Source organism: Salvelinus fontinalis, chromosome 5 (genome assembly GCF_029448725.1).
Source record: "Salvelinus fontinalis isolate EN_2023a chromosome 5, ASM2944872v1, whole genome shotgun sequence".
In the NCBI taxonomy this organism is placed as follows: Eukaryota; Metazoa; Chordata; class Actinopteri; order Salmoniformes; family Salmonidae; genus Salvelinus; species Salvelinus fontinalis.
The window spans coordinates 9,769,855-9,792,556 of NC_074669.1; the positions used below are offsets into that span (position 1 = coordinate 9,769,855).

The 22,702-nt window shown below is 40.9% G+C and overlaps 3 protein-coding genes across 6 annotated transcripts in view; 1 reads left to right on the forward strand and 2 right to left on the reverse strand.

Annotated features, from left to right (window-relative positions):
• Positions 1-1,421: 1,421 nt before the first annotated feature.
• Positions 1,422-11,648, reverse strand: LOC129855065 (uncharacterized). Of its 2 annotated transcripts, none has more exons than XM_055922349.1 (5): positions 11,530-11,648; positions 9,962-10,059; positions 9,744-9,830; positions 8,852-9,036; positions 1,422-5,274 (listed from the first exon to the last, which is right to left on the reverse strand). In XM_055922349.1, exons 1-5 carry the CDS (start codon positions 11,604-11,606, stop codon positions 4,369-4,371), a joined length of 1,353 nt encoding a protein of 450 aa, XP_055778324.1. In that variant the 5' UTR covers positions 11,607-11,648; the 3' UTR covers positions 1,422-4,368. The 2 variants fall into 2 exon arrangements, with proteins under 2 accessions (XP_055778324.1, XP_055778325.1); XM_055922350.1 differs by lacking the exon at positions 11,530-11,648 and adding an exon at positions 10,726-10,830.
• LOC129855069 (cathepsin D-like) overlaps positions 10,857-22,702 on the forward strand; it is a 35,703-nt gene continuing 23,857 nt past the window's right edge. The window contains exon 1 of one of the 2 annotated variants that reach the window (XM_055922356.1): positions 10,857-10,939. The gene's annotated coding sequence lies outside the window, so the exon portion shown is untranslated. Of the gene's footprint in view, positions 10,940-19,912; positions 19,997-22,702 lie in introns of those variants that run through there. The other variant, XM_055922355.1, reaches the window with a different exon arrangement.
• syt8 (synaptotagmin VIII) lies at positions 14,741-21,896 on the reverse strand. Of its 2 annotated transcripts, none has more exons than XM_055922353.1 (9): positions 21,748-21,896; positions 19,730-19,852; positions 19,041-19,210; positions 18,715-18,801; positions 18,273-18,440; positions 17,952-18,119; positions 17,676-17,793; positions 17,215-17,348; positions 14,741-17,007 (listed from the first exon to the last, which is right to left on the reverse strand). In XM_055922353.1, the coding sequence occupies exons 2-9, from the start codon at positions 19,836-19,838 to the stop codon at positions 16,768-16,770; spliced, it is 1,194 nt and encodes a 397-aa protein (XP_055778328.1). In that variant the 5' UTR covers positions 19,839-19,852; positions 21,748-21,896; the 3' UTR covers positions 14,741-16,767. The 2 variants fall into 2 exon arrangements, with proteins under 2 accessions (XP_055778328.1, XP_055778329.1); XM_055922354.1 differs by lacking the exon at positions 21,748-21,896 and adding an exon at positions 21,257-21,734.

Consider the following 22,702-nt stretch of genomic DNA (forward strand, 5'->3'; position numbering starts at 1 on the left):
GAGACAGGGCTAGGGTTGTTAGTGCGTTTGATAGGGAGATCACCATTCAGAAAGAGTTCTACAGAGAAGTGGCAGTGTGATACCACCACCATCAGTTTGAGCAGGCTGAAGAAAAGGAGGCAATGCTCAGTGATGAAAGTTAAGGAGACAGCAGGTGTGAGAATGGTCCAGGGAATTTGTTTTGGCTGCACAGTGAAGAGTATTCAGGAAGCTGTACATGAAATGACCAATAGACTTGTATAATTAACCAGAAGCAGCAACAGCACAGCGCAAGCTACTTTAGAGAAACAGTGAGCAGTTAATGGTGATGTGTTAGAGGAGAATCAATATATACCAGCATCATGCTTGGGCATTTCTTCCAGAACATACCAGGTTGAGGTGGCGGTCACCATAGCACTGAGAAAAAGTGTTTATACTAAACAGAAGAACGTTTGTTTTAGTAATAATATATGTAATATCTGCCATTGAATATGAATGTTTAATTTAGTGCCATATTCAGTATGGTATGACGTTAGCTGAAGAGCTGTTTCTTCCAGACAGCCGGACTACATTGAATCTAACACTGTGTTACAATGGGCAAAGGGTTGGAATGATATCAAATGCCCGATCGCATGTAAAAAGGCTCTTTGCAGACGTCACATCACTAATGGGTTGGACAGGTGGGTAAGTGAATACAGCAGCCTCAACATGAAGCCTGAGAATGGGGGAGATGGGAGGGGAGGAGAGAGGTAAACTGTGGGGATATATAGCACTTAAGGACCAGTGAGAGCCAGAAGAGGGGCAAGGCGATGGAATAAAGGGAAAGCTGAAGTCGTGCAGGTCATAGAAGTCATGGAGGCTGGTGACAGACAGACCACAGCAGCAGTGTTAGCCCTGTGTGTGGGATAAGGCTAATAATACTGTGATGGGGTCACGGTCAGCAAGCCCCCCTTCACCCTCTGCATGAATGATTGACGTTGTGAAGATGAATTTCTTCAAAAATGTAAATGTTTAAAGCTGATTATTTTAAAACTGGTGCCTGGCTCCTTATTCTGCAGAGGGTATTTTGTGTGTGTGTCTCCTCTTCAGATAGCAGAATAATAGTTTCCTGATGCTCGACCTCAAACCTTGAAGCCCCCATTTTCCTATGATTCTCTACCCTTTCCGCCCTCCTTGAGAGTGCACTTGTTCACATCACGACTGATATTAAATTGGGGGAATACAAGATTAGCCTCGTGTAAATTCACTAGACATCAAACTGAAGAAAACAGAGAGAAATGGGGATGGACTACCTGAACTGATAAGAAACTTGTTTTTGTGGCAAAACGTTTTGCAACATTTGCTATGGTATACACTAATGAATAGAACCCCGAGAACACTAAGACTCAACTTTGTTTACGTTTCTATACAGAATAATCCGGTCAAACAATATACATATGGCTATGATGTAATGTCTTTTTTTAATATGTACACCTACCAAAAACTCGACACAGGAAATGCGTAGCTTCACATATTCTGGTTTCATATACAGTTCAGTCAAAACATTCTGGGCCATTATACAGCTCACCTGAGAAGTTGTAAAACCAAACCAAAGTTGAGAGACGACCCAAAGACACCATCACAAGGGTCAAAAAACCCTTCTATAACCATTTATTTTTTTAAATATAGTATATTCACCATGAAAATGTTAAAACATCCGTCTATGGCCTAAATTGTATGGCGTGCAGAAGTGCACAAAATGTTGAATCATCACATTTAGGGTCACAAAATTCCCAGGTTTTCCAGAAATCCCAGTTGGTAGATTCCAGGAATCAGGTGGAAATACACAGAAAACGCTGAATCCTCCAACCAGGATTTCTGGAACACCTGGGAATTCTGGGAAAGTTAGGGTCATTCTGTAACCCTGATCACATCATGGATGAATGGTCACAGCCACATTTCGCATAGTACATAAGACTGTGCACCCACTGACCACCAAAACATGTTACAGCAATAACCAATTCACATAACTGTATTCTTTCATAAAATCCTTACGTCATGTATTCCAATTAAAAACATTGACAGCATCAATAGGCAACATTTTAAAGTAGAAAAATGTTTATCAACGCCCAACAACTGCATACAAAGTGTGCAAGTGTCACTGTACAGTCGCACAAGACAAATTCAAGCAAAGGCACCATACTCATATACTGAAGCTTCCATTCCACCCATACTGGTCACAGAACAACAAAAATGTACTATAACCACTGACAAAAATAAGCAATTCTAATATTAAATCTGTCAGATAAAAGAATAGTGGTTTATGATCATAATCATACTACAATAACATTGAATCAGTGGCATTTTATGAATATGATAAATTACTGTAGCAAGCCATTTTTTTTTTTTTTTTTACAGAAATGTAACTATTTTCTAAATCATATGAGCCTCTACACAACTCCCTGGAGAGAAAGTTTTGCTTTCCAATGTTATGTTAATTTGAGTTGATTTTGCAATTCAGACAGTTCTAAAGTGGGCAACATTCAACCCTTGTGTTGAGGTAGAGAATGCTAACATTTAGCCTGTTGTGGCTGAAGCAAAGTAATAAAACCCTAATCCTAGACGTAGTCACTACTGGTCTATGACTACTTCCAAGATAAGTCAAATAATGAAAATATTACTTTTGAACAAAATATTGGGATCAAATTAACTAAATCGAACACTAGAGCACAAAGTCTTCAAAACAATAATATTAAAAAGACATTTCCATACCACAGAACAATGATAATAAAAAAGTTATAACTGGTGTTTAAATTCATGTCAGCTTACTAATACCCATCAAACTGTGCATTTCTGGAGAACCTTTTTAGGTAGTGCAATAGAATTTCTCGCAGTACAACACTGAATCACCATTCAGTCGGATTTATAATATACTAATACTGACATTCCAGAGAGATAGATACTGACCATCCATTTTCATTGCATACACAACAGCTGAAATTACAAAGCCACAGTTTCCAAGAAGTACCACAGCAAATGTTTACAACGGTGAGTTAAAGTGATAGGGAACGTCATGTAAGTTAGTTTTCCTCATAGAGGATGATCTATGATAATTCAATGTCTTCCACCTGGTCTTCTGTACCATAGTGGAAAATGTCTGAGGAGGATACCACATTGTTATGTCTGTCTGTCTGTGGCAGGAGGGTCACAGACCAATTGAGGTGTGAGGGAGGGATTTACAACAACAAATCGGCATCCATGTGCAAAGTCCCCTGCATGTCGCTGATATAGTACAGTAATGATCTGCTCCTGTGATTGGCCAATGTAGATCCAAGAGAGCAGTGACGTCCTCCATTATTCACACAGAGCTTTCAGCAGTGTTTGCAGCTATATTGGAATGACATCATCATTACTTCTCCTGAGAACTCCCATTCAAATTCCCCTGAAATAAAAACACAGCCACAATAAAACCAACGTGGCACAGGGCTTATTCAGCCTGAAGTCACAGTCTAGAATGAAACATTTTCCATATCTAGCAGACGTAAAGAGTAAAACATCTAATCGCTTATGGAGAAACATCAAAGTCAAATTCACGGGCTCAGAAGAGGACAAATACATCAACTTGCATTTACATTTTCACAAGCATTTTGATGCGTCGCAAGTACAGTGAGCTTCAAAAGTATTGGGACTGACACATGTTGTTGTTTTGGCTCTGTACTCCAGCACTTTGGATTTGTAATGATACGATGACTGAGGTTAAAGTGCAGACTGTCAGCTTTCATTTTAGGGTAATTTCATCCATATCGGGTGAACCGTTAAGAATGTACACCACTTTTTGCACATACCAAAAATATTGGGACATTCACTTATATTTGTATTAAACTGGTCAAAAGTTTAGTATTTGGTCCCATATTCCTAGCACGCAAAGATTACATCAAGCTTGTGAGACTCTACAAACTTGTTGGAGGCATTTGCTGTTTGTTTTGGTGGTGTTTCAGATTATTTTCTGCCCAATAGAAATTAATGGTAAATAATGTGTAGTGTCATTTTGGAGTCACTTTTATTGTAAATAAGAATAGAATATGGTTTCTATACACTTCTACAATGGTTCACCAGATATGGATGAAAATACCCTAAAATTAAAGCTGACAGTCCGCACTTTAACCTCAGTCATCGTATCATTTCAAATCCAAAGTGCTGGAGTACAGAGCCAAAACATAAAAAATGTGTCACTGTCCCAATACTTTTGAAGCTCACTGTTAGTGGCAACATCTCCATATCCAGTTGATGACAGAAAGTAAAGCTGCCTTTCAAAAATTGTCCATAGAAAAATATCCATTGAATGCCACGGTTAGATTAGAAAAATAAAGAGGGCCAAACTACAGGGGGAGTGGAGGGGGAGGAGCCAGGTCAGGTCCAGGCCACTTTCCTTGAGATGGCCTGCTTGAAGCACTCTGGGTCCACGTTCCCTCCAGGCCGCAGAGCTCTCTCCAGGCTCACCAGCACATTCTGGTGACACTCCCTGATGTTAACGGGGTACTTGGCCCTCAGCAGCTCGTAGGCCGAGATCAGCCGCATATTCTGCTTCACCATGAGGTACTGGATGATACAGGTCGGAGCCAGGGAGTACCCGTCACGGCAGTGGACTAGCACTCGTTTCCTTTTTTCCGTGGAAGCCTCGATGCACTCGTTGATGTCCTCGAAGCAGTGCTGCTTCAGGGCGGGGCTTCCCTCGCCCAGCGCGTCTGGGACATCGCGGATGTCCACCTTGAGGCGGGACCAGCTGTGGCGGGCTCCTCGGGAGCAGGTGCAGGGGATAAGGCTGAGACTTGGGCCGGGGTCCCCCGGCATGCTGCTCATGTCGATGATGCTGTCAATGTTGTTGCGACACAGCGTGCGCCCGTTATACGCTGCGTTCAGGTTGCCCACGAAGATGTAGTCCGTCACCTTGGAGATGACGGGCTCAGAGTACTGGAAGTGTTCCGGGACGTTCTGTTTGGGCGTGTCTGGCGTGTCTGGTGGACCCGCCCTGCCCACTGACCCCACCCCGGCCGGACCTGTGGCAGCTCTCATGCTGTAGTTACGCAGCTTCTTGGAGCCGGAGCGGGAGGGGGGGTTGGAGTCGGACTCTGAGCTGCTGTTCCAGGGAGGGGAAAATAGGGAGAAGCGGCTGGAGGACTTGCTCTTGGTGAGGTTCTCCACGGGGCTAGATAGGCCAGAGCTGGAGGCCGTGGTGGAACCAGAGGCACAAAACAATGAGGCCCTCTCCAGGGAGCCTGTGCTGCTGGCTGCTCCTGCACTGTGGGCCTGCTCCATCTGCAGGGAGACACAAATGACATCAAACACACACACAAAGCATACTGAAGTAGGGCACCATACCAGAAGATCAAATCTGTGTCCTTTCAAAGAAATACATTTTGGGATGTCAGCAATACATTGAAATACTAGTAACAATCAGGGGTTGGAACCAAAACGTTTTGTTTTTTGTTTTTTTAGAGGAACAGAACCAGAACTGACAATGAATGTGATCTATATTGTTCTGGAACAGAGGCATTCTTTTAAAAAGCATGAGAACAGGTTAACGTTATTTTACATTCCGGACATTTTTTTCCAGTCCCACAAAAAATAAAAAAAAATAAAGCGCCTATGCAAAGCCCTCACTGTCAACTCAGAAACTAATTCCAGTGTCTGCCTGCCAGCTGGAAATCTTTGCCAGTGTGTGTGCATGTGTAGGGTATCTGCCCCTCCCCCCGAAGCATAGTCTACTGTAGCTACTAACATTACAGGCGTCATTCAGAAATTAGGGAGAGATTTTACACTGAACAAAAACACAACAATTTCAAAGATTTTACTGAGTTACAGTACATAAGGAAATCAGTCAATTTAAATAAATTCATTAGGCCCTAATCTAAGGATTTCACATGACTGGAATACAGGCACTCTGCCACCATGGGGCACTCTGTTCACAACGTTGTCATCAGCAAACCGCTCGCCAACACGATGCTATATAGACGCTGTCTGCCATCTTCCCAGTACAGTTGAAACCAGAATTGATCTGTGAAGAGCACACTTCTTTAGTGTGCCAGAGGCCATTGAAGGTGAGCATTTGCCCACTGAAGTCGGTTACGACGCCCAACTGCAGTCAGGTCAAGACCTTGGTGAGGACGACGAGCACACAGATGAGTTTCCCTAAGACGGTTTCAGACCGTTTGTGCAGAAATTATTTGATTGTGCAAACCCACAGTTTCATCAGCTGTTCGGATGGCTGGTTTCAGACGATCCTGCAGGTGAAGAAGCCCGATGTGGAGGTCCACGGCTGGCATGGTTACACGTGGGTTATGAGGCCGGTTGGACGTACTGACAAATTCTCTAAAATGACACTATGGTAGAGAAAAGAAAATTATATTCTCTGGCAACAGCTCTGGTGGACATTCCTGCAGTCAGCACGCCAATTATACACTCCCTCAAAACTTGAGACATCTGTGGCATTGTGTTGTCTGACAAAACAGCACATCTTAGAGTGGTCTTTTATTGTCCCCAGCACAAGGTGCACTTGTGTAATGATCATGCTATTTAATCAGCTTCTTGATATGCCACAACTGTCAGGTGGATGGATTACCTTAGCAAAGGAGAAATGCTCACTAAAATGGTTGTAAACAAATTTGTGCACAAAATTTGAGAGAAATAAGCACTGTATGGAACATTTCTGGGATCTTTTATTTCAGCCCATTAAACATGGGACCAACACTTTTCATGTTGGATTTATATGTTTGTTTAGTGTAGAGAACAATGGATTACCTTTTTTAATGCTAGTTAAGGACACTATAGATTTCATATTTCACATTGGATTTATTAGCTAAAAAAATGTAAGATGTGTTTTTATTTTATTTCTGGTTTTGCTCTACACACAAGCTTGTTAGCTACAGTGCATTCGGGAAGTATTCAGACCCATTGACTTTTTCCACATCTTGTTACATTAAAGCCTTGCTCTAAAATTGATTAAATAATAGTTTTTCCTCATCAATCTACACACAATACACCATAAATTCAAAGCGAAAACAGGTTTGTGGAAATTTTTGTAAATGTATTACAAATAAAAAACAGAAATAACTTATTTACATAAGTATTCAGACCCTTTGCTATGAGACTCAAAATTGAGCTCAGCTGCATCCTGTTTCCACTGATCATCCTTGAGATGTTTCTACAACTTGGAGTCCACCTGAGGTACATTCAATTGATTGGAGTCCACCTGAGGTACATTCAATTGATTGGATATAATTTGTAAAGGCACACACCTGTCTATATAAGGTCCATCAGTTGACAGTGCATGTCAAAGCAAAAACCAAGCCATGAGGTCGAAGGAATTGTCCGTAGAGCTCCAAGACAGGATTGTGTCGAGGCACAGATCTGAGGAAGGGTACCAAAACATGTCTGCAGCATTGAAGGTCCCCAAGAACACAGTGGCCTCCATCATTCTTAAATGGAAGAAGTTTGGAGCCACCAAGACTCTTAGAGCTGGCCGCCAAACTTAGCAATCGGGGGAGAAGGGCCTTGGTCAGGGAGATGACCAAGGCCCTTCTGAGGCTCTAGAGTTCCTCTGTGGAGATAGTTGTCCTTCTGGAAGGTTCTCCCATCTCTGCAGCACTCCACCAATCAGGCCTTTATCGTAGAGCCGCCAGACAGAAGCCACTCCTCAGTAAAAGGCAGGACAGACCGCTTGGAGTTTGTCAAAAGGCTAAGAAATGACTCAAGGTGCTCTGGTCAAAGATGGAACTCTTTGGCCTGAATGCCAAGCGTCACATCTGGAGGAAACCTTGCACTCTCCCTACAGTGAAGCATGGTGGTGGCAGCATCATGCTGTGGGGTTGTTTTTCAGTGGCAGGAACTGGGAGACTAGTCATGATCGAGGGAAAGATGAACAGTGCAAAGTACAGAGAGATCCTTGATGAAAACCTGCCCCAGAGTGCTCAGGACCTCAGACTGGGCGAAGGTTCACCTTCCAACAGGACAACTACCCTAAGCACACAGCCAAGACAATGCTGGAGTGGCTTCGGGACAAGTCTCTAAATGTCCTTGAGTGGCCCAGCCAGAGCCCGGACTTTAACCCGATCCAACATCTCTAGAACTGAAAATAGCTGTGCAGCGACACTCCCCATCCAGCCTGACAGAGCTTGAGACGATCTGCAGAGAAGAATGGAAGAAACTCCCCAAATACAGGTGTGCCAAGTTTGTAACGTCATATCCAAGAAGACTCTAGGCTGTAATCGCTGCCAAAGGTGCTTCAACAAAGTACTGACTAAAGGGTCTGAATACTTATGTAAATGTGATATTATTTTCATTATTGTTTTTATTAATTTGCAAAAATGTATAAAAAACTATTTTGCTTTGTCATTATGGGGTATTGTGTGTAGATTGATAAGGGAAAAAAACTATTTACTCATTTTTAGAATAAGGCTGTAACGTAACAAAATGTGGAAAAAGTCAAGGGGTCTGAATACTTTCCGAATGCACTATAGCTAGCTCTGGTCTAGCTCTCTAAAAAACTCATAATCAAGGGCTAACTCTGGTCCAACGTTAGTTAAGCCAACTCTCTGAAGTTCAAAGAAATTCCAATGTCAGTCACATGTCACACCCTTTGCTACACTTGTCTGTCCAATGCCTGTACATAGCTTGCCAGCTCCATAGCAAGCAGCTCTATTCATTGGTGAAGTAATTTGATTTCAGAGGTTTAAAAAGGGAACAAAAAGGAACGATAAACAGTTTATTTTTTGGTGTTCGAACCAGTTCAGGACTTTATTTTGCTAGTCGGAATAGTGGAACAGAAAGAAAGAAATTGTGGCTCTGGGGAAATTGTGGCTCTGGGGACCAGTTTAGGCCTAGTAGACAGACATACCTGGGCTTTGAGATTGTTCTTCCACTCTTGGGTCTCCAGAGCTTTGAAGCGGCCATTGCTATCTGAGGAGACGGAGAGGCAGAGGGGCCGGTGGGCCCTTGGGACAAGCTGGGGGGTGAGGGCAACAGGGACAGGCCGAGGCTCGTGGTGCTCATTCCTACTCATCATCAAATTTGGACAGGAGCCTGAATTACATATACAGGTAGGAAAACATCCAGAGATTAGGCCTTGCCAAGTTCTGTAACTCCGCAGTTCTAATGTTTCTTGAAAACTACGAGAAAGGCCTCAACAGCATAGTGCCTCATACAAGCAAAAGGATAGTCACAGATGCAACATCTGTGGTTTTATAAATAGCTCAACCACTCTGTGAATGTTGCCATTTCTGTTCTACTAGTACAGGGTTTCACAAACCCTGTACTGGTCCCAAACCCTCAGTCCTGGTCCCATTTTGGTTTTTGCACTAGCACTGCACAGCTGATTCAAATAACAAACTCATCATCAAGCTTGGATTATTTGAAGCAGCTGTGTAGTGATCGGGCAAAAACCAAAATGTTTACCCGGGGAGGGGGCCGAGATCGAGTTTGGGAAACCCTGTACTAGACAATGGAGCCTTTTATATTAGACCAATTGTTGCTTGTTGAGGGGCTAAACATTAACACTGAGATATCCCTGATTGACAAAAGCAGTGTGAATATTTACCTGTGTTACAATGTGATTAGTTATGATAAGAATGAACCCTCTGTATATGCTGTATCTAATGCATAGTGCTAAAACAGATTGTTATCAAAAACCCAACCCCAACAATAAGAATGCAATGCTCAAAAAATAGTCAACATTGAAATATTATCAGGATAAAAAAGGGCACTAGGTTTTAGGACAAATATTTTCTTACCAGTGGCACATTCTGAGCGACTGATGGACTGTATCTGCAAACTATGTTGAAGTCTGAATGTGTTGTGAAGATGCTTCACAATCATGCCTGTGAATGAAAGAACATTAATATTTTCAGTTCTGTATTTTCATTTACCATTCATTCATACACGATGACTTGTTAAGCAACATTGTTTTATGTGTACATTACTAAAAGTGCAACCCATGAAGAACAAGTACCTGTCTTGCCATTTTGTTTGGGAAATACTTTTCTATCCAATAACTTAGGTGATATTAGGCATTTGTTCCATTTTTCCACGGTTTCCATTTTCTGCCTCCTGAAACAGACAGATTAATTGAGGATTCTGATGATCAACATTGGTTTCAACATTTTCCAAAGCTATCCGATATCAGTGTTGATAATGGCTGCTGACAATCTGTAACTATCAATCAACACTGCCTAGGTAACTAAATATACCAATTGTCAAAGTAGAGAATCTCCCTCCGCCGCCGTAAAACTGAAATGAATGATAAGTAGCAGCAGCAGCAGAGAGTATTCAAAGAGTCCGACATCTAACGTTAATCTGACTCATGTTGTGGTGGTGGCCGTCGGCTCGCTGCTGCTTTTACCAGCCAGTTAATCAGCTAGCGGTAGGATTCCTGGGGACGTGTGCCAAGCCGTGCATTGACTAACCGAGCCTAATCAAATCATTTTTAGCGTAGCATATTTCTGCTAAATTAATGTATTGCATTATAATATTGTTGCCTGCTATGGTATGCCGTATGCACACAGCTTGCTAACGTTAGTTAGCTAGCTACTGTTAGCAAATGTAGCTAGCTAGAACAGGTTGGTGCAGTGTCGCTGTTTAATGAATGCTCGCCAATCAGCAAGAGACACACACACAATAAATGCGCATTCGAAATAATGTAGACAAACAGTACACTATTGCATAGATGTCCATACAACAAGAATGAAATGGATAGAAATTCCAGTTAGCACAAACCCCCATCCACTCGCTCTTTGCAGCTCTCAGCTGAATGAACAGTACGGAAGCTCACGTGGACAAATCACCTCAATAACGAGATTAGGAATTCTACTGAGGTGTAACCATTACGCCGATTCTGTTGCAAAACGTTTCGTCTGTTATTTTTTTTGTTGCAAAAACCGTCCATTCCAAGAGGAAAAAGCAAACGAGAGTTCCTATTGGACACAATCAGGTAGGTCCTGCCCCATTTCGTTCAATTTTCTCTGTGTTTGTTGTTAAACGGTAAACGGTTTCCGTAATAAATACACCCTCGGTAAATGTGGTCCGTTGTGGCCCCTGTGTTGACAACTCTGTCAAGGAAAAATTGTATTGAATATACAAATAACAAAATTGAACAAAATATTGCCTCCATTAGACGTATCAAATGTCATCAATTGATTTGATGGAATATTAAAATATAAATCTTGACATCTTGGTCTGATAGTGATCCAATCCCATAGGTTTGGTATAAATGGGCTGGGGAAATGCAACTCTCAAATTCTTCTGGGCAATCGATTCAAGGGACTGACAGTCCATGACAGTTTTTTTTAAAGAATTCAGATAACAAAAAAATATTAGAAAACAACCTTATATGTTGTGTAACAATAGAGTAGGCTCATATAATTATTATATTCTTCAATAATCAAATGGTTATATCATTAGATTAAATTACCATTGAACATCATATTATCCCACATTGTTCCTTAATCATTTGTAGGCTAACAATCTGGGATACTAAGCTGCCTATGCCTAATTCACATTCAAAAAGGTTTAAACACTCACCTTGTGTAGTGATAGGCTATGATTTTATTGGATTTTCTCTCGTCGTCTCTCAATTGACAAATAAACCTTCTTTTCATGCCCTGGTTGCAATCTGCATGAAGCAAACCCTCATTGAGAGCAATCACTTAAACTGTATGAGGCAATGGTTTTCAAGACGAGCCTTAATTGGGCAGCTTAGCCGCACTCCAGGTATCCTGGAAACGCTAGTCACATGATGCCACCCTGCTGCATACAGAGCAGCTGAGCACATAGTCCATAGAGATAGAATAGTTTTATCTCTATGACATAGGCCCATAGTAATAGAATAGTTGTATCTCTATGACATAGGCCCATAGTAATAGAATAGTTGTATCTCTATGACATAGGCCCATAGTCATAGAATAGTTTTATCTCTATGACATAGGCCCATAGTGATAGAATAGTTTTATCTCTATGACATAGGCCCATAGTGATATAATAGTTTTATCTCTATGACATAGGCCCATAGTCATAGAATAGTTTTATCTCTATGACATAGGCCCATAGTCATAGAATAGTTGTAACTCTATGACATAGGCCCATAGAGATAGAATAGTTTTATCTCTATGACATAGGCCCATAGTGATAGAATAGTTTTATCTCTATGACATAGGCCCATAGTGATAGAATAGTTGTATCTCTATGACATAGGCCCATAGTGATAGAATAGTTTTTTCTTTATGACATAGGCCCATAGTCATAGAATAGTTGTAACTCTATGACATAGGCCCATAGAGATAGAATAGTTTTATCTCTATGACATAGGCCCATAGTGATAGAATAGTTTTATCTCTATGACATAGGCCCATAGTGATAGAATAGTTGTATCTCTATGACATAGGCCCATAGTGATAGAATAGTTTTTTCTTTATGACATAGGCCCATAGTCATAGAATAGTTGTAACTCTATGACATAGGCCCATAGAGATAGAATAGTTTAATCTCAATGACATAGGCCCATCTGACTATGGAGGACCTAGGGAACTCACTAGATAGGGTGGTGCATAGGGAGATAGTAGGCCAGATGTTGTAACTGTGTCCTTGAAAACATTACAATAGCAATGTCTATATCAGCATTGTAAGCTGCACAAGCCTCTTTCTATTTAATATGCATCATGCAATAGGTAACATCAAAATGTTTATAATTTAAGGTGAATATCTCATAGTCATGATGACATAGGAGTCAGTCCAGCAGTGTGTCAAACTGCACATTTACTGACAAACATCATGACTGAGGTGCCATTGTGAAATGTCCAGGGCATTTGTGGTGTCGGTGTGAATGAAGTGTTGGTGTAGTGTTGGACACTTGCAAATGCATGGATTTACAGACACACAATGTCCAGAGAGTGGGTGGGTAGGTGTGTAGGTGGGGGATAGGTGTGTAGGTGGGGGGTAGATGTGTAGGTGGGTGGGCGTCATTTACATTTCAAAGAACCCCTCAAGCTTCTCAGCTCTTATTTTTCAGGTGCAAGGTATGCTTCGATAAGAACCCCGCGAGACGGCAAGGGAAGGCCCTGCCTGCCTGTTGCCAAGACACCTGCCTCTCCGAGGCCTTTCTCTCTCCTCTGTGCCTATTATTCAACACCTGCTTGTGACGCTTGGGTCTTTACGCAAACAATGACTCCAGAAGCACTTCAAACAATATGCTTAGAGAGAACTAACAACCACATTATGAATTAGATGGAGCCCCATTGACAGATCATCTGCTTGTTTTCTGCCCATTTGCCTCATGCTAAATGACTCTTGGTGTCATGTGATGTGTCTGGTACCAGGGAGTGGGCTTACTAACTTTATCAGGGTGTGGGCATAATTAACTCTACCAGGATGTGGGCTAACTAACTCTACCAGGATGTGGGCTTACTAACTCTACCAGGGAGTGGGCTTACTAACTCTACCAGGGAGTGGGCTTACTAACTTTATCAGGGAGTGGGCTTACTAACTCTACCAGGGAGTGGGCTTACTAACTCTACCAGGGAGTGGGCTTACTAACTCTACCAGGGAGTGGGCTTACTAACTTTATCAGGGAGTGGGCTTACTAACTCTACCAGGGAGTGGGCTTACTAACTCTACCAGGGAGTGGGCTTACTAACTCTACCAGGGAGTGGGCTTACTAACTCTACCAGGGAGTGTGCTTACTAACTCTACCAGGGAGTATGCTATCCGTGGTTTATTGATCAGGCCTGTAGTCAGGATCAGAACAGGCATGTTCCATGGTTCCCAGGGGATCTTTGATGTTACTGTGCCCAGCGTTGGGAGGCTCACCACAGGCCAGGTCACCCAGCGGGAGAGCCTGTGTCACAGGACAGAGTGGGTGGAAAACACAGCAGTGTGAGCCATGACCTTTGGTTTGGCTCTGCTGCTGGATCATCACTCAGATCCTTATGTTCTGGTAACACGCGCAGTTCTGCTCTCACACACACTGGTCATCCATTCATCTCTTTCCAGGAAGTAACAATTCACCAGAATAATGAAGAGGATTCTGAGAAAATCTATTTGATTTCCATTGAAACATTATAATTGGAAATGAGAAAAGGTCTATTTAATTTCCAATACAACCATTTAAAAATACTATTTAATTGGAGATTGAAGAAATGTTCTTTGAATCCTTCTAATTTCCTCTTATAGGCATAGCCCCTTCTTTGAATTTCACTCTATGATAACTGACCTAGCATGGTTAGAACCCAGTTTAATCAAAGTCTAAACCTTTCCAAGTTATACTCAAACGTCCATATTTGTTGCAATATTGCTAAATGTGTTGCAATATTATTGTATTAAGGGTATGTGTGACTCATGCACTCAATCTATGAAAAACTCCTTTACTTATTTCATACCATTCAATATATTACACCTGACCACCTGTGAGAGCAGTAAGCAACATCCCCTATTGTAGTGGCCACAGTGCTTCCAGTGCTCTGTCCAAAACATAGCTCCTCATTAGGTAGCTGTAATGAGCATGTGTACAGTAGGTGCTGACAAGACTCCAAGCCCTGCTTCTGCTGTTTTATCCCTCCCATCGGGATCCATGTTAATCTAAAGGTGTTATAGGCTGACACTGCTGTGGCTCCCTGATTTCCCACTGTACCAACCCTGTGTCAATTGGGAGAGAGGAGGCTGCTGAACTCAGGTTAATTGACCCAAGGTAGAGCACATTATATTATCATCTGAGATTCAATCAGACACATTCAATCAGATGCTTTGGGGAAATTAGAAGCCATACATGGATTTATTGCATATTACCATCAAGTAAGAGATTTAGAATATTTCCATATAGGGGCAGTGTATGTTGAATAACTTGAGGTAGACACTATGATAATTGTTCTACAACTGAGACAAATTGTAATTACTTTTTTATGACCATGCCAGTCATGTGTGCAGTGTTGAAGTTTGCCTGTAAGGTTATTCAATCTGAGGATAAAACCAATAAACAATGGCCTACATAGAAAATAATTGAGCTTCTATAATTGTATTATTCCTAAATTAACATGTGTTTATCATGAAATGTCTATAAAAATGGCAGCATAGACATTGCCTTCAGAAAGTATTCATATCCCTTGACTTATTCCACAGTTTGTTGTGTTACAACCTACATTCAAAAATGGATTACATAGATTTTGTTTTGCAACCATCTACACAAAAACCTCAAAATAACAAAGTGAAAACATGTTTTTAGCAAATTTATTGAAAATGAAATGCAGAAATATCTCATTTACATAAGTATTCACACCCCTGAGTCAATACATGTTATAATCACATTTGGCTGAGATTACAAATGTGAGTCTTTCTGGGGAAATCTCTAAGAGCTTTTCACAGCTGGATTGTACGATATTTGCACATTATTATTTTTTAAATTTTTCAAGCTTTGTCAAGTTTGTTGTTGATCATTGCTAGACAGCCTTTACTTAGATTTTCAAGCCTGATTTAAGTCAAAACAGTAACTAGACCACTCAGGAATATTCAATGTTGGCTTGGTAAGTAACTGTGTTTTAGGTTATTGTGCTGCTGAAAGGTGAATTTGTCTCCCAGTGTCTGTTGGAAAGCAGACTGAACCAGGTTTTCATCTAGGCTTTTGCCTGTGCTTAGCTCTATTCCATTTATTTTTATCCCCCCAAAAACTCCCTAGTCCTTGCCGATGATAAGCATACCCATAACATGATGCAGCCACCACCATGCTTGAAAATATGAAGAGTGGTACTCAGTGATGTGTTATGTTGGATTTGCCCTAAAACGTAACGCTTTTATATTCAGAACATTAAGTTAATTTCTTTGCCACAATTTTTGCAGTTTTACTTTAGTGCCTTATTGCCTTATTTTGTACAGGTTTGCTTATTTTCACTCTGTCATTTAGGTTAGTATTGTGGAGTAACTACAATGTTGTTGATCCATCCTCAGTTTTCTCCTATCACAGCCATTGAACTCTGTAACTGTTTTAAAATCACCATTGTCCTCATGGTGATATCCCAGAGTGTTTTTCTTCCTTAGTTAGGAAGGACGCCTGTATCCTTGTAGTGACTAGGTGTATAGATACACCAACCAAAGTGTAACTTCACCATGCTCAAAAGGATATTCAATGTCTGCTTTTTTTTCTTTTTTTTTACTCATCTACAAATAGGTGCCCTTCTTTGAGAAGAATTGGAAAACCTCCCTGGTCTTTGTGGTTAAATCTGTGTTTGAAATTCACTAATCAACTGAGGGACCTTACAGATAATTGTATGTGTGGGGTACAGTGATGATGTAGTCATTCAAAAATTATGTTAAACACTATAATTGCACAAAGAGTCCATGCAACTTATTATGTGACTTGTTAAGCATATTTTTACTCCTGAACTTATTTAGGCTCGCCATAACAAAGAGGTTCAATACTTATTGACTCAAAACATTTCAGCTTTTCATAAAAATATATTTTTTGTAAATATTTCTAAAAACATAATTCCACTTTGAAATTATAGGGTATTGTGTGTAGGACAGTGACATAAAAATCTCAATATAATCAATTTTAAATTCAGGCTGTAACACAACAAAATGTTGAAAAAGTCAAGGGGTGTGAATACTTTCTGAAGGCACTGTATTTTGCAGCGTTTAAAAGTGCTAGGGCCTCCAAGCTGCTATTAGCTTAGTGAAGTAGAAGGAGGAATCTGGTTATGTCGAGCCATGGAGGAGGATTTTCTCTAACATCTTCCCACAGCCACTTGAGTGCCATGAGTCTGGCAAGTCTAACATTTCTCAAAAGTTCTTATTGATGAAGGGGATCCTGACTGTGTGCTTGAGGTCGAGGGTGGAGTCCACTTGTTCGTTGGAAAGCAGGTTGTGCCACTGAGCCACAGGCCTACGGGGATTGGACAGCATGTCTGCCCAGTGCCTCAGCTGGTTCCCTGCAGCATCACAACCCAGGAAAATCTTCCCTATGGCGTCGTTCCTGGTCAACTTGTCATGGTCCCACACGGAAATCATTAGGTGAACCCTCTATAGGGAGCAACAGCAGAGAACAGTCACTGCAAACTGTGCTTTTACAGAGAATGTTCCATAATCGTTTTGTTTAAATGATTTTGCCAACAAAATAACATTATAATGTAAAGAGATGGCCTATTTTCTGAAGCTCCATAGCATGCAGGCTGTTGAGCTTGTAACTGGCCTCATCTTAGCCATATTCTGAGATAAGATCATACTTACTTGAATTTGTTCAAACGACACATCAAACGTAAAGGATTCGTTGAAGTAGGGATTCAGTGTGCACTTTTTAACAGACGTCTTCTTTCTCTTCCACTTCTTCTTGTCCAGAGCTAGCTGCACTTTTACATAGGGATCTACAGTGTACATGAATACAGTAGAGAGTAGTTTGAGCATCCACTGCCTCACAAATAATGCAGTATTATTTGTGATAATCGAAACTGGCCTCAATAACAACAGAATATTATTTGTTTAATTAATAACTTAGGCTGGAATCCAGACCTGTTTGTAGTAACATTCCTCTCCTTGTTTCTCCATGTTACATGTTTGTTGCATGACACTGACTGAGAACAAGGAGTGGAATGTCAGCACAAAACAGGTCTGGATTCCAGGCTAATCATAACTAGCCTCTTCAGAAAAACAACCACTCAGTCTTCCTCTCAGAGAGCCAGGCTTCCACCTACCTGATGAGCCCCCTTTGTCCATACTCTTTAAGTTCTTGGCTTCCAGGATGACAACAGTCAGCTTGTTAGTGGTGGGGACGTAACGCAACGAGAAGCAGATCTCCCCCAGAATTTCATCCTGTAATCACATGTGGAAATTCAGTATGTGGGCCTATAGATGTCAAGGCAAAGTAGGCCTATGGCTAGATTTGAGAACTTTGTGATATTCAAATGCTGTTTGAAAAAAACCTTTTGACCTGCACTATTTTGTTCCTGAAATCAAGTAAATCTCCTGACCTCAAACTTGGAGGGTTCTCTCAGGTCTTCCCACTCTTCGATCACATGGTTCCAGTCGATGATTCCGAGCTGCAGCCTCAGCTCCCCGATGATGTCGTGTTTGGAGAATCTATCGAAGTCGAACACTTTCATGACTATGGTGGACTCATTGAGCTCAGCCTTGTCAATCTGGACACAAGATAGTCAGGCACGAGTCAAGAGTGGTGCAGAAACACAGACTCACACTGTGTATAGTATGTAAAACAGTTTACAAACCTCTCAAATTGGTATACTGTCTGGTAATATTGCTATAATAACATGTGTATAATACCCTTCAAATACCTTAAATGTGAAGTGTTCATTGAACACAGGGTTGAGGGTTTTCCTGTAGACTTTAGTCTCAAATGTCTTTGACTTGTTGGGAGTGATGTAGACTTTAACATAGGGGTCAGAGGTGCCACTCCGGTCCATGGCTGTCAGAGCTGCAGCCTCTTTGAGCCCCACTGTCAGCTGCAGGGTATGAGAGATGGCAGGATAGTCAAAGATAGTAGGGGAAGATAAGGGTGCCAGAAAAACGCGATATCACTGTATGGTAGAAAAATAAATACACACTGAATTCTACTTCAGTGATATTTTGAAAAAGCAGACATTTCTCTTTATACGTGTGATAATTAATATCTTGTTTAATCTGTGATCAAAGGGGAACTTTAGTTCTATGTCTTGTGGTGGCTACAGTATTTTGATCAAGTTACAAGTTCAAAAGACTAATTAAGTTAATTCTAACCTCTTGTGCCTTGTATTCCAGAGAATAGAGTAGTCTTCCCCGGTTTTTAGCTGAGCCGTAGCCTGCATCATCCGAGCCATGTTGGACCTGCCCATCAAGAACACTGTCATAGCTTGAACCAGCCAATCACATTCATCGGCCAGCCAACCAATCCCTCAATCAGCGGCCCATCCTAACAGACATAAGGAGCTAAAGCTGCACCTCTACCTCACTCCTTCTTCACAACGGCGACCAGTCTAAACAAAAATAAATGGATAGAATGGAGCAGACGCTCTGCGCTAACCCACCAAGATCTAGCTACGACGACTACTACTCCCAGTACTTACTAGCGATGTAGTCGAGGAACCAATCACCCCTTGTAGATTGATTTGATTGTCCGGCTTCTTTTTTGTCTTTTTCTTGCTCTTGCAGCAGCATTTCGCACAGATGCAGATAATACACACCAAAAACATCAAGACAATGACAGCAAAGATGGTGTAAATGGCCCATCTTGGCACTGAGTGAGACAAAAAAAAAGACAGCAGTTTGTCTCATTGTGACACACATCTGAAGCATGAGGCAAGAGCACAGCCAACAGGATTAAGAAGAGATGAACTTGTAACAAGTAGAAATGGAGAGCTATTCGAAAAGACATTTGCCTTGTATTTATGTGAGAGCAGCAGCCCCTAGCTGCCGAGTCTTGAGAGAGTCAGTGTAGTCAACTTGTCTCACTATGACACACATCTGAAGCATGCAGCAAGACCACAGCCAGCAAGATTCAGGAGATATAAACTTGTATAATAAGTGAAAATGGAGAGCTAAGAAATGTGTGTTGGGAGTGGAATTAGATATGACACATGGAGACAGGTGTCCAGGCAAGCAGGCAGCTCTCCCCTGCCATGTCTGTTGAAAGTGGGACAGAAGGGGGGCAGCATAGTGGTGCCCACTCAGGAGAGGGTAGGGGTGGGGGGGGGGCAGAGGGGGGAAGGGAGGGGGGGGTAGAGCAAGAGGCGGGGGGATTTAGAGGGTTACTCACAGGGAATCTTGTTCAGTAGTTGGTCTATAAACCCGGGAGCGGCGGTGGTGTGGCTGGCTGTAGTGTTAGGGGTTACGGTGCCCTTAGCTAATGGGATTTTAGATAACATGGTGTAGCTGTGACCTAGAATCGAGCGCAAACAGCAAACACAGACAATGAGGAAAAGCAATTTGGTTAGTTCATAGCTCAGGTTGCTACTGTGTTTATTGACACCGACTTCTACTTTAACACAGTTACTGTACTGTTGCTCCTCAGCAGTCTACTCTGGTAAGATAAAGCACTAATCATTTTCTTTGCCTTAAACCATTTTTGTTAAGTTTACAGATAATTGTTTGGAGATCATAGCTTTGATGTTGAAACCTAAACCAGTGGTGGAAAAAGTGCCAAATTGTCATACTTGAGTAAAAGTAAAGATACCTTAATAGAAAATGACTCAAGTAAAAGTGAAAGTCACCTAGCAAAATACAACTTGAGTAAAAGTCTAAAAGTATTTGGTTTTAAATATACTTAAGTATATTAAAATTATAAATCATTTCACATTCTTTATATTAAGCAAACCAGATGAAATTATTTTCTTGTTTTTTAAATTTACGGATAGCCAGGTGCACACTCCAACACTCAGACAAAATTTACAAATGAAGCATTTGTGTTTAGTGAGTCCGCCAGATCAGAGGCAGCAGGGATGACCGGGGATGTTCTCTTGATAAGTGTGTGAATTGGACCATTTTCTATCCTGCTAAGCATTAAACATGTAACGAGTACTTTTGGATGTCAGAGAAAATGTATGGTATAAAATGTACATTATTTACTTCAGGAATGTAGTGGAGGAAAAGTAAAACTTGTCAATTTTTTTATAGTAAAGTACAGATACCTAAAGAACTACTTAAGTAGTACTTGAAAGTATTTCTACTTAAGTACTTTACACCACTGGTTTAAACTCAAGTTGTAGCCAACACCCATTCTTTCTTACACACAAAATATTGTGCCTCTGCTTCCAAAAACTTGGTTGCAATGACAGAGGAGAGTGGATACTTAGCCACCACCATTGTTAAACAACTGCATGGTTGAGCGCTGACAGCTCCACACAGGCAAATTAAAACAGGGTGTGCTGTACTCTCTGATAACATCACTTTCTAAATGACCACAGCACGGCGGATTACTTTTCTTTGCTTTACATGACGTAAATACATTCATACATAGGTGCTTTCCAATTGGAATGTGTCGAAAGTAAGGAAAAGTCAATACAAAGAAATTCACACCCAATGGACATTGTCCCTAAAACCCAATACAAGGTGTTTTATACAGTAGCTGCTAGTTCGAAGACACAGTATTTGAGCGTTAGAACAAAGGTAATTAAAAAACAGAGTATCACAAGAGCTTGAAAGAGCTCTTTGTTCACATGAACACAACCAACAACCATACAACAGCCCAAACATTATTTTATTAATAGATACCTATATTCTGAGAGAATCAGGTTTTACTTACAATATAGGGAAACGTATATGTAAAAACTAAAGTAGTACTCACTGTTTCAGTACCAGCGTAGTTTGTATCCTTATTACTGTAGCCTACTTTTATCATTCACCCATGCAGTTCTCCAGAAAAAGGGAGTTACAGGATTATAACAAATGAGGGGAAGGAAGTCACTTGGCCCTGAAAGCCTGAAAGTGGCTGGATCGGGCCATAAACATTCTGTATAAAGTGTTTGATCAAGAAGTGGTCTCATGTGGAAGATAAATACCATTCTTCTGCTTAGACCAATCCATGTATTTCACATAGTTCATTGCTAAGCAAAGAAAGGTAATCTCAGTTAGGGCGTAGCCTTCAATATTGTCCTGCAGTATCACACTTTAATTTACAATAAAATGTATGAGTAAATTATGTTACCGATGCTTTTTACTAGTATTAAACAGCTCAATAAACGGTGTATTCTGGTTTACAATTTTTTTTCTGTAATGGCGATTGAGTGGGTTACTTCTAAATGTGTAAATATCACACTGGTAAATTGATTTACTCACCTTTTCTCCAATGATAATTGACACGTTTGTTTCCAGAAATGTGAAATCCAATGATGTGTCTAGTCTATTTCTTGATCCCAATCATCCCTTCCTTCCATTTTGTTACAACTTGTAGATGATAGGGAGCTCTGATGTATTTCCTCAACACACTATCACGCCTCATGTACACACAGTGACACCACACATGTGTGTGTGTGTGTGTGTGTGTGTGTGTGTGTGTGTGTGTGTGTGTGTGCGTGTGCGTGTGCGTGTGCGTGTGCGTGTGCGTGTGCGTGTGTGTGTGTGTGTGTGTCAGGGAACACGTACAGCATTGGAATGTTTGGCTCCACCTCAGGATTAGAGAAGAGAACAGTAGAACAGTAGAACAGTAGAACAGTAGTCTGGATATGTTGTATAAACATGTGATGAACCAATACTACAGTAAGGTATCATATTTCATCTTGAAAGGAAACCAAGGTTAAAAACACAAACATTTGCATTAACATAGGAAGATGCCTAGACTAAACCGGTTCAGTTACAACAAAGTAACATCGGTCCCTCCATGAGTCAATAGTCAACCCCTCCATCGTCTGTTCATTGAGCAAATAACTATTGATATTTATCTCCAATCATATTCAATCTACATGTGCACTATAGATGGAGCTCTCTGACTTTTATTCATGTTGAAAGTTGTCTTGCATTTATAAAAATACATATTTAAATAATTGCTAACAATAATCATAGCTTCCGCTGTGGCTATATGGTTTCCATAACAAATCCAATCAAATATTAAGAATCTTATCAATAAGGTTTAGCTATAGTTTTTCTTAATATTCATTTTGGAGTACAAATATGACCTTGATTATAATAATATTCGTTTTTAGGGGATAACTTGTGTAGTTTTGTTTGTCCTACTACTCCTGTGCAGCAGATGGCAGTATTGGTTCAGTATCTTTTTCTCTCAGTACGGAAAAAC